Source organism: Branchiostoma belcheri, unplaced genomic scaffold (genome assembly GCF_001625305.1).
Source record: "Branchiostoma belcheri isolate BF01 breed outbred unplaced genomic scaffold, Haploidv18h27 scaffold10, whole genome shotgun sequence".
In the NCBI taxonomy this organism is placed as follows: Eukaryota; Metazoa; Chordata; class Leptocardii; order Amphioxiformes; family Branchiostomatidae; genus Branchiostoma; species Branchiostoma belcheri.
The window spans coordinates 4,968,225-4,987,142 of record NW_017802380.1 but is presented as its reverse complement, the minus strand read 5'-3'; the positions used below and the strand labels follow the sequence as shown (position 1 = coordinate 4,987,142).

Sequence of the window (18,918 nt, the reverse complement as noted above, 5' to 3'; positions counted from 1 at the left end):
GCACGTCGTGCAGGGCGATGTTATGTTATGATAAAGATGTGCTGATTGAGGAGCTGTGGGTATGTCCATTTTGGGCCTTGTGTCAACTTGTGGCAATAAAGTGAAATGTATACATGTAATACTATATTACTTCATGCTTAGTATTGTTAATGTATATGGACAGTATTGTTAGAATCGTATTATTCTTCATATCATTACGTCAAATTGGCACAAATTATCGCAGTAGAAAAGTTAGCTTTGCAGTGGTCATTATTGCAGATATTTTAGTACAATTTGTACAAGGACAACAATTATCATTGCAGGTAATGTCACTGAGATGAACATAAATACGCCTGTATGTTGTCTTTAAAGACAAATATAGACATTTGTTGTGTATTCTAAGATAGTGGAAGGATATGGATATCGGGTGTTTAGTGTAAAACATCATTAGGTGTCACTTAAGTAATGTAAACTGTTGATAGGCGAAAGGTCATGTGAATGAATCCAGGTGTGTGTAAAAGGTTACTGTGGGATGACACGAAGTAATTTTATTTAAGCTCACAACTACTTAGATCATAAAGTACCACGAGCTCATACCGTTGCTAATTATAGTTCCATTTATTATTAAAAATGTGTCCTAATCTGCATACGTAATGTATGGTGTTTTACACGTACAGTCAAAACACAATATCCGTACCCCACTATCGTTGAATACACAATACATGTCTATATTTGTCTATAACGTTAACGCCTGCTGGGCGTACCTAAACAGCGCTTAGACACTTCGAATATAAATATTTGCAATAGCTAGTCATAACTTGGTTTCAATCAATCAATTGGAGAAAACACTCGTAGTAATGAGACAAAGCGATGCCAGACACCTTTACACCAATTAACTATTTATTGGTGATTTCGAAAGACTCGCGTCCTTCATCAGACCATGACTCAGCCCATGAGCGGGATCTTGGTGTAGATCTGTGCCGGACCCTGACCGGACGGCAGGTTGACTTGCTGGACCCAGGTGGGCCACACGGTGCCCTTGAACCCAACCATGGCGAAATTGCCTGGAACAGTCAACAGAGGGGAATCAGACAGGGTACCTATACCTGTCACCTGGAGCTTGTGAGCTTGTCTCTTAGATATATAATAAAAAAATAAATAAAGCAAAGACAACCCACCTCTGAACACGGTCTGAACGGGCTCCTGAGCTCCGATCTCCTTCAGCGCGGTCAGACACTCCGAGGCATGCGTGTGTGCTGCGTCACGTACCGACACAAGGACGATGGAGCTAAACAAAGCCAGCAGGTTAATCGTGAGGGGACATTTCAAAGTAAAACAAGTAATAAGACATTTTCGGCTTCCTGAGGTTCTGCTGGCTCCAGGCCAGATTTGGAGACGTTTGATCTCTTCTTTGATTCTGACTACCAATCACCCCCCTCACACCCATGTGATGTTGTCCGGAGAAACAGACACACAAACCCACAGCTCAGCCACCCAAGCCAATAATTCCTTACCTGGAAGTATAATGATGGTTCATGTGAGGTATATGGTGTCCATGGGACATGTTATGCCAGCTTCATTTGATTCTAACAAAACCCTTAATGCAATTCGTGTTAACGCTTACTTCTGTGGGATAACGGTTCGAATGAAGCTCGCCATGGCGGCATCAGCTTCAGGTTGTCCGTAGGTGTCGAACGTCATACGGTGCGTCACGACACCGGTGAGGGCGTCAACACTCATGACGAAGTAACCACGTTGGTGAGCCGTGTACCGGACTCCATCTATCTGAAAGAAGAGGTTAAGCATCTCACAACCGTTCGTATAATTGGTTAGTGCTGTATGTTAATGTTAAACTCATGAAAGAATATACTCTTCACGTATATCAGAGGACATCTATTTTGAAATGGTTATACTCCACATGATGAAATTAGCGAGACCCTCTTCGTGTCTGAAGTCACATTTTGTATTATTTCTGAAAACCTCAAGTTACATGTTAGCATAAGTCATATAGAGAAATCTACCTCTATAAAGGGCCTGTGAAGCAGCTGTAGTTCCGCATGGCCTGAAGACTGAACGGACACTTCCAGATATTTCAGGTTGCCGTCACTGACGATTGGCTCCTACAAAAATTAACCGTTAGTCTCTGCACAAATAAAAAATGGAATGACAATGTTTTGTTTATATCCTATAGAAATCGTTCTAGGAATGTATTGTCAGATTCATGCTGTAGGGACGAGAGAGCTCTGACTACAGTCACATGTTCATAAGTTCACGCGATGGAAGTAGTGTATGAGTCTGACCTGAGTTCGGCTAAAAATTCTGCTAGTCAACATACTTAACTTGTCTTGTTTTTGTAAATCTGAAGCATTAATGATACAGAAATGATGTATATTTAACATTTCTATAACGTTAACACTCACCGGAGCACCACATCCTGTACAGTCGTTGACCAGACTCAGGAAGTTCGGCATGGGGACAGTCTCTGTCGGCGTCAGGCTGTACTTGGGATAAGCGGCTGCTGTACAGTCGCTGACCGCGTCACTTGTCATGGTGGCCGTGATGATGATCCTCTCACAGCCCATGTGTGAACAGTAGTCGTGGCCTTCCCGATCGTAGTTAGCGTGGACTTTCAGGAAGAACAGACTGGAAGGAAACATTCAATTAAGAGACGACAATCTTTTTAGGGCTTTAATCTAATGTTTTTCTATCAATTTCCAAAATGATTAAAATTTTCACTAAGGTTTTACTTACCCAGTGCTTTCCTCAAAGTAGAACATCTTTCCGTCTCCCCGCTCCACAGCGGCCAGGCTGGAGACGGGGTGGATCTCCTCGTCGTGCATGATGCGGTACGGGAAGCGCCTCTCCAGCTGGTACTGCACCCGGAAGATGGTTCCCCGCGGGTAGCAGAGACCTAGCCGGAGCCAGTGTCCACTGTGAGGTGAATATCAAAAATATAGAAAATTCAACGAGATGCAAGAACAAAACATTTCTTTTACACAATTTAGATTACTGTTCTTCAATTGAGCCGCTGTTTTATGATCAGGCTGGATCAAACCTGACGCATTTTCTATGGTATGGTAAAACAAGACCTGGTACTACTATCACCAGTTATATAACCAGTAACTATAACCAGTTTAATCTGACAAGGAGGTGATCTGCTTCCTACTAAAACTGCTCTTCGACTGTACTACCTGTTGAAGTTGATGGGGTAGACGGTGACTTGTTCCGGAGCCCGCCCATTCCAGTGGACGGTGTAGGACTTCTCCAGCATAACCGTGGGCTGGTACTGTTGGAAACCGTTAGGACCCTGCTTCAGGGGCCCCTTCAGTGTCAGCGGCTGGTCAGGATACTCGTCACGGACCAGAGACATCCGGAGGGTGTTTGGGTGCTTGGCCCTGATATACAGCTGTGCACAGGTAAGACACGTGTTGCCCGTAAGAATGTTTACCCAGATACATTTTGTGGACACCAAACTTTAGAAAACGATTAAAGAAAATACCGAAAAAATAGTTGCTGATTTAGACGATGTCCGATTGGTATGGGGAAGAAGCAACAAAACGCTAAAAGGATTAAATATGACCTTATCAAGCCTCAAGTGCAAATTAGTACAGGTAAGATAAAAGTTGGGTCCTAATGATATTTACCACTTATCAATTGCCATTGATTAGCATTGATTAGAAATATGTGTTTGTTTGTCCTCGCTGGGAATGGCATTTGTTCACCATCTAGTGCAATGGCTGAGGTGTGCTTGCATGCCTACCTGCGCATACTTGCCGCTGCAGACGAAGGCTCGCCACTCCGGCTTCGCCAGACATCCCGGGTTCCTGACCAGGTAGTTGTCCTGCCCGACTATGTAGGTGTCGGGATAGCCCGTGATACTGCCGTCCATGTCGTGCGTGATCTGTTCCTTATCTCCGTCCTTCTCATACGTACCAAACCAGGGCAGGTTCTTACCTCCATGAAACACGCGAGTCTGGACCTAGAGATAGAAGAGAATACAAAACTAACCTTCAACGAAGCGGGAAAAAGTGGTGGATAAGCTTTATATGTGCCACAGTGTGTGGGTTAAAGCCCTAATGCCCTAACAGGTATGTCATGTACAATCCGCAAAACTAGAGTTCTGGGAACACATACCTTCGCCAAGTAAAGACGTTTGTTATACAAAGTGATTCTATACCATATCAGGACGAACGCACTGGGTTTTCCTTGATACTTCTACATAGAGAGGCCATATGCCATATTAATTATAAACCCACCCACAGCACGCCGAGAAGATGTGGCAAAAATGGCAATAAGGCAATATTATCGTATTACTAGTGTCTAATTCTTTCCTTGTATAAGAATATGGTTGAATTGGTAGCTTCAACTTTGACCTTCAACTATAATACAACATCTATCTATCCATCTATCTATCTCAACACAACAAACTCGATCCTCTCACATCCTCAAACTTTGCCCCCGTGACGTTGTTGTTTGGTGTCATTTGCCAGTTGTTTCCCAGGAGGTATCCGATCGCGCTGCTCCAGCGGTCATACTCCGGGGCCGAGGCGAACTTTTTGAAGGTGCAGCTTTCGGCTATGGTGGGGCCGTCGTAGATTTCTAGTCCTCGTATCGGGAAGGTTCTACGATTCAAGAAGAAATTACGTCTTATCTTAGAGACGTTTTCTGGAGTCATGTAATGTCGAGTTTCAGTAATAATGTGTGACTGTACATATTTAATAGTTCATCATGGTGCGCGTTTCGTCCCATGCATAATCAGTTGTGGTGTCATATAATAAAAGTTGGTATTGAAATTGAAACAAATTGTTACTCACGTGGCGTGAGGCAGGCTCCTCGCGACCGGTTTGACGCCTCCCATGCCCCAGACGCTGGACCCGCTGGCCGTGCCCACGTTCTCACTCTCCCCGATAAAGATGCTGTTCCGGACTTGCTGGCTCGACCCTACATCGTTAGGGAACGTGCCTTCACTATAGAACAAATACAAGTCAATAACGGCATCAGTAGAAAAATCAGACCATGTACTGAAAAAGCCATTGGATAATGGCTGATTACGTACGTAAGATTTGGGAAGAGCTGATTGCGAGAGACGACATCAACACATCCCCATGCATATTGTCTGGGTAAACGTAGAGCAACATATGGATATGGTACCTGGCCATTGTCAGTCCCTTTCCGTTGTCCACAAAGGCGCATTTGTTGAACCAGATGTCGCCCCCTCGGACCCAGGCTCCCTGATCCCAGTTCTTGAAGGCGATGAGACCCTCGATCATTGCTGGCACGCGTGGCTGGGAGAGGTCGGAGTTCTGGTGAGGCTTGTACCTGCAAACATCAATTTTGTGTCGATTAGAATGGCAGTCCAACGATGGGTCAAACAAGCTATTTAGATTTATTTTATACATTTAATACGCCCTGACAACACGGATGTGAAATACAATATAAATGTTAGAAAGAATTAGAAATAAAAACAAATATCAGTACCGTCCACCGGTTCGGGATAGAAACTCCTCTGGTGCATTTGCTGATGCCTGTGAAGTCTTCACTCCCTCGTCAATCATAAATCCGTCCTAGGTAAACAACAAAAAAAAACTTCAACAATGTTGCTGGATTGCCATCTGTTCAGTTAAAGGAGAGCTGTAATAAGCCTGTTTCAGGTTAACCGAAAAAGGACCGTAGTTATACACCATTTTATGGGGGGATCTTGCAGAGCCTACATGATACTCACTATTCCATTGGAGTGCACTCTGTTGTTGTAGAACCGTCCTAAGGGTGACCGTTCTGCTTGAAACTTAGGAAGGGCGCCCGCCGAAGGGCCGGTCGGCTCACGGTGGAAGATATACCAGATTCCTGTATGCTATAGACATTATTGGTAAGTTTCCATGTCACAATATACAATACAATAGCTTCTCAAAATATGAAAAAGAGAGAAGGAATGTATACCAAAGATCCGGCGGCTGCGTTGTTGGTGAGGACGTTATTCGGATGCGCGATCCAGAAAGTGGTCACCGCCCTTAGTACAGCACAAGAACAAAGTGTACCTTCAAAAAACTGTTCCAGTCTTTTACAACATCGTAAGAAATCAGAAAAATGATATACCAACAGAATTGCCAAATCTACAAGGAATACCTGAATACTTTCCAAAATCCAACATTTCAAACAACATCCTGTATTATAATGGGCTTGTAACATCATCTCACCGACAGTCGGCTAACTCCGGAACGTAGTCCCCGTAGACCGCGTCCCTCATGCTCCGGCACATGTTGTCGTCCCTGTCGGTGGGCAGCAGCGTGCCTGCCCGCGTCACCAGGCCCAAGTTGTGGTCCAGAACGTTACGCTGCTCCACGCCGTCCTCGATGAAATAGCAGTGGCCAAGTGTGTCGTACCCAACGGTGTCTTGGACCTGCGGACATACCACAGAGTTTTGTGTCCGTAAGAGCGATGCCTGTCGGCCAAAAACGTTGCGACATTTCGTGTGCTCTCAAGATACAATATGACGCCTTTTAATACCAGGCTCATGAATGATTGCCATCTCACAAACACTAGTGCTTGTAACGCAGAAATGCCAGTGACTAACCAGCAGCCCATTGGTCCCATGGATGGTCACACAGCGGGAGAAGCAGTGGTGAATGGACAGCTCTCGGACGTACGTTGGGCGGCTGTAGCCTCCGACCTCGTCCACGTCTCCGGCCATGTGAAAGTGGACAGGGTAGCTGCCCTGGACCTGTTGGCCCATTTTGGTGAACTCAATGCCAGACAGATGCACGTTTTTGAATCCTTGCAGAACCTGTTTGGGGTGCAAAGGGAGCAAAGTTGAGAGCCAGTGCCGTATGGGCAAGACCCGTAGTATTACTTTATTTGCATAAAAACATTAAGTTAATATCTCCAAATGGTGAGTCAAAAAGTACCTTGACATGGCCTCCATACGTGTCATAGTCGAAGAACTGACAGAAGTTGTCCCCATAGCAGCTGTCCTCTACCTCCCCCTGGAACTTGATGTTCCTGGTCAGCAGACCAACCTCTCCCCTCATGTCTACGTCATCCGAGATCTCACCGAAATGTGTGTACTTGATTTGTCCTATGAAGTCAAGCACAGCCAAGCCATTGTTTGGCATAGAATGCACTCATATACTGAAAGAAAGTAAGGAGAATGAATACATACACAAGACTATAGATAGTTGTGAGAATGTAAAGTAGAATCCCTTACCGCTGATTTTGACCTGGTGGTCCGAGCACTCCTGACACGGCAGCAGCTGGAACTCCTCTGCCTGCTCCATGTTGTAGTCCGTGCTGGCCAGCACGATGTGGTCCCCAGGCTGCCAGGAACTCACGTCATCCTTCAGGTTGATGATGTACTCACCACCTCCGCCCTCCACCGAAAAGGTGAAAGAGGATCGTCCTGGCATAGAATAAATGCGTTATAAGTCTTTCGAGATGCATCAGAACATAAAATTATAGTAAACATTGAACTTGTCCTGGAGCAAATAAAGAGATTGTTCTCTCGAACCACCATTCTGAGGTGTTCTTACCTCCCAGCCATTCGCTTGTGGTAGTGACATCGAAGGAGCCGAAGAAGGCATCAAAGTTGCCTGTGATGGAAGCGGTGCCGGTGGACTGTTTGTCTGGAATAGGATGCAGAGCGCTTGTGAATGAACACGAAATTCAAGTATTGTGACTGTTGTTATGTAACAAAATACCTCAATTACTTAGGAAATCGATATCGTTTCTACTGACCAGGATTCAAGAGAGTATCTTAAAGCAGTACTCACTGACATATGGGATTCTCTGCTCAACAGCACGACTAGGGTCTCCCTTCACTCCAACAAACACCCAAGGCTGCCTAAGGTAAAACAGGTGTGTAAATGTGTTAGAAAATACATTAATTTCATTTAGAAACTATATTCCACGCGCCAAATCCTAGCTATGTCGATACCATTGTGACTGTAGTAATATACCTGTGTCCCAATGAGCCCACTTCAACGCTTCCCAGCTCCCTGATCTTCTGTCGGGCGGTTGTCTCCAGTTTTCGAGAGGCCTCATCTTGGGTTGTTAGAGCCACGATTTTTCCAGACGGTATTTGGTCGATGAAGTCGGCCAGACGTCGGCTGTTGGCTTCGCTGACGTACGTGTCGAAGGTTTGCCAGTCCACCAGTGCCCCTGATATTTCATCGATGACGTGCACGTGCATTCCGCGGCCACCTCCCATGGTAGACGCATCCCATGCATAGGTACCCTGTTGTAAAGAAACTTGTCACTGCTTTTTGCACACTGGTAATTTCATCATATTCTAGATAAGGTTTATTTGTGAAGACTAAGAAATATAACAATTACTAGTCTCAGAACCCACCTTAGGCAGGCCTCCTGCCGGAACTGTCTGTGTGAGCTGTGTCCACGCCAGCTTGTGTTGTCCGTGGATCTCCAATGTCCCACCTGCACTGACCAGGACCTGTTTGCTGTTCTTCTGGTCGTCCTTGCGGCCGTACAGGGACACCGTGGCCTTCCCCTGGTACGGGCAGGTCTCACTGCCGATGTGGAACTCGCCATCGTTCCCCACGAGTACCTCACGTGTTCTCAGGACTATTTCTGTATCGCTTGTTGGTCCCAAGTCAGCAAATACAACTCGTCCTGTGCATTAAATGTATCAGCATACATAGTCATCATTTTCTTACGGTACATGTACATCTTACATGTAGGATTGTGCACATTCCTCGAAGCCATTGTACACCGTACGGTTTTTTTTTTCAAACTAAAAAGTGAAATACATTTTCTAATCTCAATTAGTGTTTCAGAATTAACAACTTTCAGAAGAATCTGGCAGGGACCTCGACTTACCTCCGTCCTTGACCTCCAGTGTGTAAAACGTGGCAGATGATTGGAGCAGGTAGTTCTGTCCTCTACCCACAACCACCCGCGCGTTACGGTCATGCCCAGGGTTCCATGGGGTCAAGGTTGGGTCAGCATCCGGGCATCCTGATGATAGAAGTGACGTCAATTCAAATTTTGTATGTGCTGTGGTTGTTTATCATACTCCGTAAATATCTTTATCTGACGCTCGTTCGTATGATGACCCCCGATGGCCTTGCTATGTGTGTGGGCTGATTGCGCTATCCTAGGAGTTCGGAAAATTATAACTGGTTGCCGACAGTTTCTATCACTAACACATTGTAATTACAAAGGCCTTCGTATATTTTTCAAGTCGGAATCAGATGCTATTTGGAACCTAGTGACACAACGTTACCCAATGTTACATCATTTGAGATACATTTATGTCACGACGTTGAGCAACAACTGGTTGGATTCCCATGCAATATTTGTTTAACATGTCACTACGACTGCACAGAGCAATGTATGACCCTTACCCTACATCCATAAACGCGTTACTTTTAAGGTATACCACAGAATGTTGCCAACATTACTCTCAATGACAGCTGAATGTTTCGATATATTTGATCTTGACTTTCCAGAGCTCAGGCTAACAATAGAGGAAGGGGTAGAAAGGATACGGTTCATGATGACCCTTAGTTAAATCTAAATTTATTGTGCGATCTTTTTTACGAAACTTGCCAAAGGTACAGATGCCTTTAACAGAACTTCCGAACGGGGCATCTATCTCAGAAGATTAGATTGACGTCTTGTTATTTTTCATGGAAAATATACTCCCTAGTTGCCGTACTATATGGTGCTAATAACCGTGCTAATCTACTATTCATTCATGAACAAGATAAAGTCAAGGCTGCAGTCATCGATTCTAGTAAGTCTTTGCACCCAGCTGCCATGTCCAACAGGTGATACAAGCGTAGTGTTACAGAACAACATGGATTGTGTTTCTTGCTTTGACGATTCACTATCTATATCTTAAAAATCATTTACAACAACTTTAAGTGTCGTTATTTACTATAGACTAGAACACCATATGGGATAGATATGCAAAATAAAACTACACAGTACACCACCGTATAAAAGAGCATGGTTCCTTTAACATATATATTAAGTAACGGTAACTGTTTAAAAGTGCCTTACCTGTGCTCTGCGATATCACCGCCTTCAGAAGGCCCAGCAGCACGACTGTAAAGACGCTGGTTGACATCTCAGGTCAAGTGTATCACTCGTCTCTCCCAACGAGACACTTGGAGCAAACGTTCCCCCTTTTGTGAGATATATCCTCACTAGAGCGACCTTATGTAGATATTTGTTTGGCAATAGGAAGCGACGTAGCTGATAAGGAAATGGCCTTATGGCCAGCAACCCCGGTGTGTTTACATTTATGCCGTTTGCATGTCGTTGGTTACGGCATGTTTCTCCCTAGAAATGTGCGAGTATCCACTTTTTGATAAAGAGTTATGTCCTTTGTTGATAAAAGTTTCGGATTTACGTCACGCATTTTCCGCTACAAATTTGCTGGCATCCATTTTTTGATAAGGTATGCCTGTCTTTTAGTGATAGAAGAAGTTCCCTCTTCTCCCAACAACAATGGAAAATGGGAAAATCTCTTAGTCGCAGTAATATACGTTTTTATGACGTTTTACTTCAGAATAAATAGATCAAGCAAGCATGATGCTGAGATAAACAAATAGTAGACACGTAGGTACTAGACACGTCTCTCCCAAAAGATCTTTATTGTAAGAGTTGAAGACATTTGCTCGTTCTTTCTACCATTGACTGGTGATCAGCCCATGAGCGGGATCTTGGTGTAGATCTGTGCCGGACCCTGACCGGACGGCAGGTTGACTTGCTGGACCCAGCTGGGCCAGGCGGTGCCTTTAAACCCAACCATGGCGAAATTATCTATAACATAGGACGAAATAGCAAAGTTCAATAACCACAAAATCTGTACATCGTCTATGACATTGAATGATTCAGAAAATTACACGGCTAGCATGCAAGTCGAAAAGAGTTAAGATGTGTTGATTACAATATATTCGCACATGAGCTAGCTATAGTGACCAATGGAACACAAACCTCCAAAGTCTGTCCGAACAGGCTCCTGAGCTCCGATCTCTTTCAGTGCGATCAGACACTCCTGAGCATAGCGACTGGAGGAGTAACGTGTTGTAATCAGGACGATAGAGCTGGAGAAAGTGAGAAGGAAGTACATTCATAACGGGAAGTGACATGTCACACGGAAAAGGGGAATAAATGATGGTTTTAACGTGGTTTCAACACGACTCTTTTATCACTTACTTTTGTGGGATGTCGTTCCGTATGAAGTTTGCCATTGCAGCATCAGCGGTTTGACCGTGGGTGTTGAACGTCATCTGATGCGTGACGGCACTGGTCAGTGCGTCAACGACGATGATCAGGAAACCTCGGGAACGATCGTCGAACCGGACTCCGTCTACCTGAGGGCAGAGGCACCTCACATTGTCAGTCTGTGTCGTCGTTTCTGGCATGTATCATCAAAAACACTCAAAAGCTTCCCAAAAATGATTGGGCGAGAACGTATATATATGTGACTTTCCATAATCGTAGTCTATGGATTACATATCAATGATAATGATAAATGGAGAACGCAGGCGTACCTCGATAAAAGGTCTATGACCCAGATCCATTTCCTCCTTCCCTGCGGACAGAATAGTCACCTCCAGATATTTCACGTTGTCATCACTGACGACCGGCTCCTATGAAGAAATGGGGTGGTTATTTCATTATTCCATGTACACATAATAATAAAAGGTGCATGGCAAACGCGAAGCCCCTGCTGGTTACCACTGCAATGTAAGTTGAAATTGTTTATACACAGAAAACTGCCGTCCGTACATACGTTATAGCAGCTAGAATGACAAATTTTCAGGTACCTTTCACCCACGGGTGGAGTCACGTGTTCGTAATTATAAGGTCATTTTGAGTTGTGGGGTAGATTCGCCTGGAATTTAGTGGGACCTTGTTTGTGGTACTATTCTGATGTCATTAAGAGACATCTTTGCTTCTGTACTGCTGCGATGCAACTTAGAGACTCTGCCAACTCACCGGAGCACCACAGCCTGTACAGTCGTTGACCAGACTCAGGAAGCTCGGCATGGGGACAGTCTCTGTCGGCGTCAGGCTGTACTTGGGATAAGCGGCTGCTGTACAGTCGCTGACCGCGTCACTTGTCATGGTGGCCGTGATGATGATCCTCTCACAGCCCATGTGTGAACAGTACGTATGGCCTTCCCGATCGTAGTTAGCGCGGACTTTCAAGAACAAAAGGCTGAAAGTAAATGCTCAAATGTGAATGTCTTTCAGGATGTTTGGGTGCAGTCTCTAGTAATATCAATTTTGGTGACCGGAAGGATTTAAAATGTTACAACTATAACAGACGCACTTAAGGTCAATTTTCAACATCGTTTCAACACATATCATATATACAGGAGGGGGCGCTTTTACAGCTAAAAATAGCTGGGGATTCTAATCTGTAATGTGATTTATCTCAACTATCTGTTGAACACAAGGCAGAGAGCTGAAAGACTCCATCTTACCCAGTGCTTTCCTCGAAGTAGAACATTTTGCCGTCGCCGCCGTCCACAGCGTTCAAGCTGGATACCGGGTGGATCTCCTCATCATGAACGATAGCGTACGGCACGCGCTTCTCCAGCTGGTACGACACTCGGAAAATGGTTCCTGGTGGGTAGCAGAGTCCTAGCCGAAGCCAATCTTCGCTGAGATAGGAAGACATTAGATTCGTCAGATTAATCCAAAAGATCAAATACGTGCAAGCTAAAGAAAACTCCTTTCACACCAAGCCTTTAAAGTTGATCTGAATTGTGGCAACTACTTGCTGAACAGAATCCACACGTTAATGGTTAAGCTAAAATCTGGCACAACAACTAAGTTCAGCTTAGACCCAACCTACCTGTCGAAGTTTATCGGATAGATGATGATCTGTGCGGGCGCCCGTCCGTCCCAGTGGATAGTGTAGGATTTCTCCAGCATCACAGCAGGCTGGTACTTCTGTTTGCCGTTCGGACCCTGTGAACGTGGACCTTGGAGGACCAGGGGCTGATCAGGATACTCGTCTCGGACCATCGACATCAGCAGGTTCGCGGGCTGCTCTACATGGATGAACAGCTGGATACAGGTATAGAAAGATCGTCTTAATAAAGCTACCACCCCAAGCATCTATACGATCATGATAGTTCAACGGTATTGATGATCCAGAATGGTACAAAGGCTGTATCACTTATTCGGTAGCTATAGTAGGTATAACTGTATGTTAAGATCTATAATTATCACAAAATCATGCCTTATAAGCAAATTGACTGGACGTCGACAATAACATTCCATACCGACCTGTGCATAATTCCCGCTGCAGACGTACCCTCCCCACTCCGGTTTCTCCAGACATCCTGGGTTCCTGACCAGATAGTTGTCCTTCGCGACTACGTAGGAGTCAAGATAACCGCTGGTGCTGCCGTCCGCGTCGTGAAAAACCGATGTCTTATCCCCGTCCCTGTCGTTTGTGCCAAACCATGCCAGGTCTTTGCCCCCGAAAAACACACGGGTTTGAACCTACAAAGGGTCCATTTTGCAACATGAGTCCTCAAAAAGCCTTCATACATTACCAAAGATGGTTTGCGATTGCCACGATGATGTACAGTTTCCTAGAACGCAGTATTCTTCTCATCGTATAGGTTGAGTTGGGTTAGACTAATACAAGATTTTTACGTATATGCTACTAACACAAGAAATATCTTCTCACATTTTCATATTTTATCCCCGTCAGGTTGCTCTTCGTCGCCGTTTGCCAGTTGTTTTTCAGCTTAAACGCGATCGCGCTGCTCCAGCGGTCGTACTGCGGGGCCGCGGCGAAATTCTTGAAGGTACAACTTTCAGCTAAGACGGGGCCATCATACACTTCAAATCCTCGCAATGGGAAGTCTCTACAGTACAAAAACGCACATCCCATTCTTGACTAGCATCCTCTTCTCGTAATTACCAATTCAGTACTAGCCTGACGTAGCATCGAAAATTATGTGATGTCTATATTGATTCTTCTGCACAAAATTGACTTCAGTGCAATCTGCACGTCATGCATATTAACATTGCATAACCAATTTTGGATCAGGATTAAAAATAGCCATAACGTTGTATAAACAATGTTGTAAAGAACATAACACACGTGGCTTGGGGTAGACTCCTCTCCACCGGTTTGACCCCTCCCATCCCCCAGACGCTGGACCCGCTGGCAGTGCCCACGTTCTCACTCTCCCCGATAAAGATGCTGTTCCGGACCTGCTGGCTCGCTCCCTCATCGTTAGGGAAGTGGCCTTCGCTGTAAAAATGATGTCAACAACTATAACTATACATGTTGAAGTACTAACTGATAAACAAATCACTGAAACGATGTCACTAACAAACACCATTTGTTAGTCAAAGACGAGTTGGTCATTATTTACAGATACAAAAGTAAGGTAGAAACTAACCAAAGAGGTGGTAAAATAGTATCTATAGATCATAGAAGGGTAAAATGTGGTACCTGGCCAATGTCAGTCCTTTTCCATTATCCACAAATCTGGAAGAAACGCAAGATTGAACTTTACCAGACTTACAGTTTATTATCAGAAACAACATGTTCATTCGTCTGTCTATCGATTGTTTCTTTGAGTAATGGTTATGATGTAGATAAAGGTAAAAGAGACATTTTGATCATTCACACTTTTCTCTTTGTTAAAAGATAATCAATGTTTGCTTACTGTTATGGACATTTCTGAAGAACATTCCCAGTATACGAACTACTGGTATATAAACTTACGCGCATTTGTCGAACCAGATGTCCCCTCCCCGGACCCAGACCCCACCATCCCAGTTCTTGAAGGTGATGAGACCTTCGACTATTGCCGGGACACGTGGCTGCAGGAGGTCCGCGTTCTGGTGAGGCTTGTACCTGTAGGTGACAGTTATAGGACTACTATTACCTCATTTAATTTGTTGTTATGTTTCCGCGGTAGACATCAGTAGTTGCTTTAAGTTTGTCTCATGAAGCAGCACTACATTGTTGCGTTAAACATTCTATACCCATTCTATTGCCATGCAATTCCTGTCATGATGGACACGATAGGTGATCTCTAGCCAAGATGGTGTTGCTTCACTGTGGTGCGATGCTGATGATCAAGTACAGATGTTAAGTAGAATGGAATGTTAAGTAAATGAACATACCGTGCAGGTGTTCGTGACAGGTATTCCTCTGGGTGTTTTGCAGATGACTGAGTGGTCTTTACTCCCCAGTCTATCTTGAAGCCATCCTGGAGAAAATGATTCATCATTATGATCAGCGTCTAATAAATGACGATTAGAAATTTACAAATGAATTCTTATACACAGAAGATTATTCTATCGATAAGCATTTTCATTCTGAAGCCTATGTAAATACCCACTATGCCATTGGAGTGCACTCTGTTGTTGTAGCACCGTCCTAAGGGTGTTCTCTCTGACTGGCCCCTGGGTAGGGCGCCCTCTGACAGGCCGGTCGGCTCACGGTGGAACACGTACCAGATCCCAGTATGCTGTAGATGCGTGTAGGCAACAGTCGTTACGATCTGTACAATTTCCAGACCACAATAAGCCATTGAATACTAGTTTATTTAAATCATATATCTTCGTAAGATTAACACAACCTTACCGGAGATCCGGCAGCTGCATTGTTGGTGAGGATGTTGTTTGGGTGAGCAATCCAGAAAGTCGATATTGCCCTTAGCGGAAAAATGGAAAATGTTGCTTCAAAACAATGTCCATCGTTATTACACAACACAAAACTGAGAAGTAAGGACTTTGTGACTTTTTAGACACCATCGTAAGTAGATAGGAAAAGGGCGAGATATAACGCGTGATGTTTCCGACGTTTCAGTAATAGAAATAAGATTCTCTTACCGACAATTGATAGTCTGTGGAACGTAGTCCCCGTAGACCGCGTCCCTCATGCTCCGGCACATGTTGTCGTCCCTGTCGGTGGGCAGCAGCGTGCCTGCCCGCGTCACCAGGCCCAAGTTGTGGTCCAGAACATTACGCTGCTCCACGCCATCCTCGAGGAAAAAGCAGTGACCGAGTGTGTCGTACCCAACTGTGTCTTGGACCTGTAATGTAATGGAGGTTTACGTGTGCTTAAATGTGATGTAACAAAAAAGGTCTATCCAGATCTCTGTCTCTCTTGTTATGAGGCCTTTTATCCCAGTGCAATGTATGCATCATCGCTATGATTAAGGTGTTAAGCACAAAAGTGACATTGACTGACCAGTAGCCCGTGGGTCCCATGGATGGTCACACAGCGGGAGAAGCAGTGGTGAATGGACAGCTCTCGGACGTACGTTGGGCGGCTGTAGCCTCCGACCTCGTCCACATCTCCGGCCATGTGGAAGTGGACAGGGTAGCTGCCGAGCACCTGTTGGCCCATTCTGGTGAACTCGATGCCAGACAGGTGCACGTTCTTGAAACTTGGCATAACCTAATAGTTCAAAACTGAAGTTCAATGAAACTGCGAGCTAAAGAACATGGCATTTGGAAACATGGAACTCAATTAAGATGAATTCTTAATAATTGAATTCCAAAACATACCTTGAGATGCCCTCCATACGTGTCGTAGTCGAAGAACTGACAGAAGTTGTCGCCATAGCAGCTGTCCTCTACCTCCCCCTGGAACTTGATGTTCCTGGTCAGCAGGCCAACCTCTCCCCGCAAGTCTACTTCATCCGAGATCTCACCAAAGTGGTTATATTTGATTTGTCCTATCAGGTCGAACAGTAAGCAGTGATTGGAGGTTTTAAGGACACTGATATTCTAGAGAAAGCTTATTGACGTCAGAAATATATTAGCAAGTGACGTACAGCCTCTTACCGCTGATCTTGACCTGGTGGTCCGAGCACTCCTGGCACGGCAGCAGCTGGAACTCCTCTGCCTGCTCCATGTTGTAGTCCGTGCTGGCCAGCACGATGTGGTCCCCAGGCTGCCAGGAACTCACGTCATCCTTCAGGTTGATGATGTACTCACCACCTCCGCCCTCCACCGAAAAGGTGCAACGCTCATTCCCTGGAGAAGATGGGAAAAGACCACGCTTCGAGTTCATTGGACTCTTATTTCGGATAGGGTTGGAATTGTTTACCCGAGTATTAATCTCTCTAAATGTAAGAGAAACTCTTACCTCCCAGCCATTCACTTGTGACAGAGATGTCGAAGGAGCCGAAGAAAGCGTCAAAGGTACCGGTGATGGCAGCGGTGCCGGTGGTCTCTTTGTCTTAAATAAGATATAAAATAAATTTGAGCACATGATCTTGATCAAAGCGTTGTGACGAACAAAGAAAATACGTCCATAAGTGTAAAGGAAGCAGTACTCACCAACATATGGGATTCTCTGCTCTACAGCGCGACTGGGGTCTCCCTTCACTCCCGCAAACACCCAGGGCTCCCTAAAGCAGAGCAATAATTACGTTGCTACATGAGTAGGTATTACTTACTTGTACTTTTCATATGAATTATAATGTCATATTTGTGTTATGGCATACCTTATTGGATGCACATCAACATCATCAGTGGCACTATGGCTATTATTCTCACCAAAACTCCTTCTTAATGTACGTTGGTAATTTGCTATGGTAAAGGACAGATATAACTAAGATATAACAACTAAGGAATCAACGTGGCCTACAGCTCCTCATGAAACAAAACACGTCGTACCTGTATCCTAAAGCGTCCACCTCCACGCTTCCCAACTCCCGCATCTTTTCAATTGCGGTAGCCTCCAGTTTTTTGATTGCCGAATCCTCCACTTGCAATGTCACGATTTTGCCTAGTGGTATTTGGTCGATGAAAGCCGCTAAATTTCGGCTGTTGCTTTCGTCCCCATGGGTGTCGAAGAGTTGCCAGTCCACCACAGCCCCTGATATCTCATCGATGACATGTACGTGAATTCCCCTCCCAGCAGTTCCGAGAGCGGAATCCCAACTATAGGCTCCCTGTTACATGACAAATGGAACCTTGTTGTAGATTTTTATTTAGTTATTGTATGATCTATTTAACATACAATGATTATAAAGGAATAAGATGATAGGTCTTCATATGGGCATTGAGGCGTCAACTGAATGATGCTCAATTACAATTTGGGGATACTCTTAGGCAGATAGAAACGCATGTGACGTTATTTCAATACGAAAACACAAGGCTTTAAGGTGATGTTCCTGGATCTAATGTAACGTTTTGTACCCACCTTAGGAAGACCCCCTACTGGTACTGTCTGTGTGAGCTGTGTCCACGCCACCTTGTGTTGTCCGTGGATCTCCAGAGTCCCACCTGACGCCACCAGGAACTGTTTGGTGCTGTTGACGTTTTCGTCCGAGCGGCCGTACAGGGACACCGTGGCCTTCCCCTGGTACGGGCAGGTCTCACTGCCGATGTGGAACTCGCCATCGTTCCCCACGTTTACTTCGCGTGACCTCAGGACTATTTCTGTATCACTTGTTGGTCCCAAGTCAGCAAAAACAAGTCTGCCTGTTTTTAAATAGTTAGAAAGTCTGTAATATCGACCAGAATATGCTTGGTTGAGGTTAAGTCACGACAGGTACATCAACGCTATTGTGTTGGCACGTTTATTTCCTACCAACCATAAAACCTGTGCTATAGTAACCCATTTATTCAAAGATATGCATACATATATATCCTAACCAAAACGTAGGTTTGTTGTTTGAATTAGTTAAAAGATAGCCTTACTTGGTTCTTCTAACCTTAAAAAATTGAACGTAAACTAGCCCTTCTCTGGTCGGTTTTTGCCAAGTCATGTCTTTGGAAGACTTACCTCCGTCCTTGACCTCCAGTGAGTAAAACGTGGCAGATGATTGGAGCAGGTAGTTCTGTCCTCTACCCACAACCACCCGCGCAGTAGGGTCGTGCCCAGGATTCCATGGGGTCAAGGTTGGGTCAGCATCCGGGCACTCTGGTAACAACACAAGTGACGTCGCCCGTTTAAAGGTGAATGTAATTCAG

General features: G+C 44.8%; 2 protein-coding genes across 2 annotated transcripts; both read right to left on the bottom strand.

Moving 5' to 3' along the window:
- Positions 1–871: 871 nt before the first annotated feature.
- Positions 872–10,149, bottom strand: LOC109472035 (cell migration-inducing and hyaluronan-binding protein-like). The gene is made up of 24 exons (XM_019771608.1): positions 9,994–10,149; positions 8,806–8,943; positions 8,321–8,598; positions 7,929–8,206; positions 7,743–7,813; positions 7,503–7,595; positions 7,181–7,372; positions 6,882–7,051; positions 6,551–6,760; positions 6,174–6,376; positions 5,917–5,986; positions 5,702–5,830; positions 5,458–5,543; positions 5,131–5,298; positions 4,794–4,946; positions 4,421–4,601; positions 3,740–3,958; positions 3,171–3,385; positions 2,731–2,910; positions 2,400–2,622; positions 2,001–2,099; positions 1,604–1,764; positions 1,158–1,267; positions 872–1,043 (listed from the first exon to the last, which is right to left on the bottom strand). The coding sequence occupies exons 1-24, from the start codon at positions 10,058–10,060 to the stop codon at positions 925–927; spliced, it is 3,813 nt and encodes a 1,270-aa protein (XP_019627167.1). The 5' UTR covers positions 10,061–10,149; the 3' UTR covers positions 872–924.
- Positions 10,150–10,578: 429 nt separating this feature from the next.
- Positions 10,579–18,875, bottom strand: LOC109469310 (transmembrane protein 2-like; the record flags this gene model as incomplete). Its single annotated transcript, XM_019767820.1, has 23 exons — positions 10,579–10,758; positions 10,933–11,042; positions 11,155–11,312; positions 11,493–11,591; positions 11,941–12,163; positions 12,432–12,611; positions 12,806–13,020; positions 13,243–13,461; positions 13,652–13,832; positions 14,072–14,224; positions 14,705–14,836; positions 15,109–15,194; positions 15,327–15,455; positions 15,572–15,641; positions 15,820–16,022; positions 16,181–16,390; positions 16,501–16,670; positions 16,780–16,971; positions 17,084–17,176; positions 17,278–17,348; positions 17,617–17,894; positions 18,146–18,426; positions 18,731–18,875. Coding segments are annotated over 23 exons (3,717 nt in total), but the record flags the coding sequence as incomplete, so codon positions are not given.
- Between the last annotated feature and the right edge of the window lie 43 nt (positions 18,876–18,918).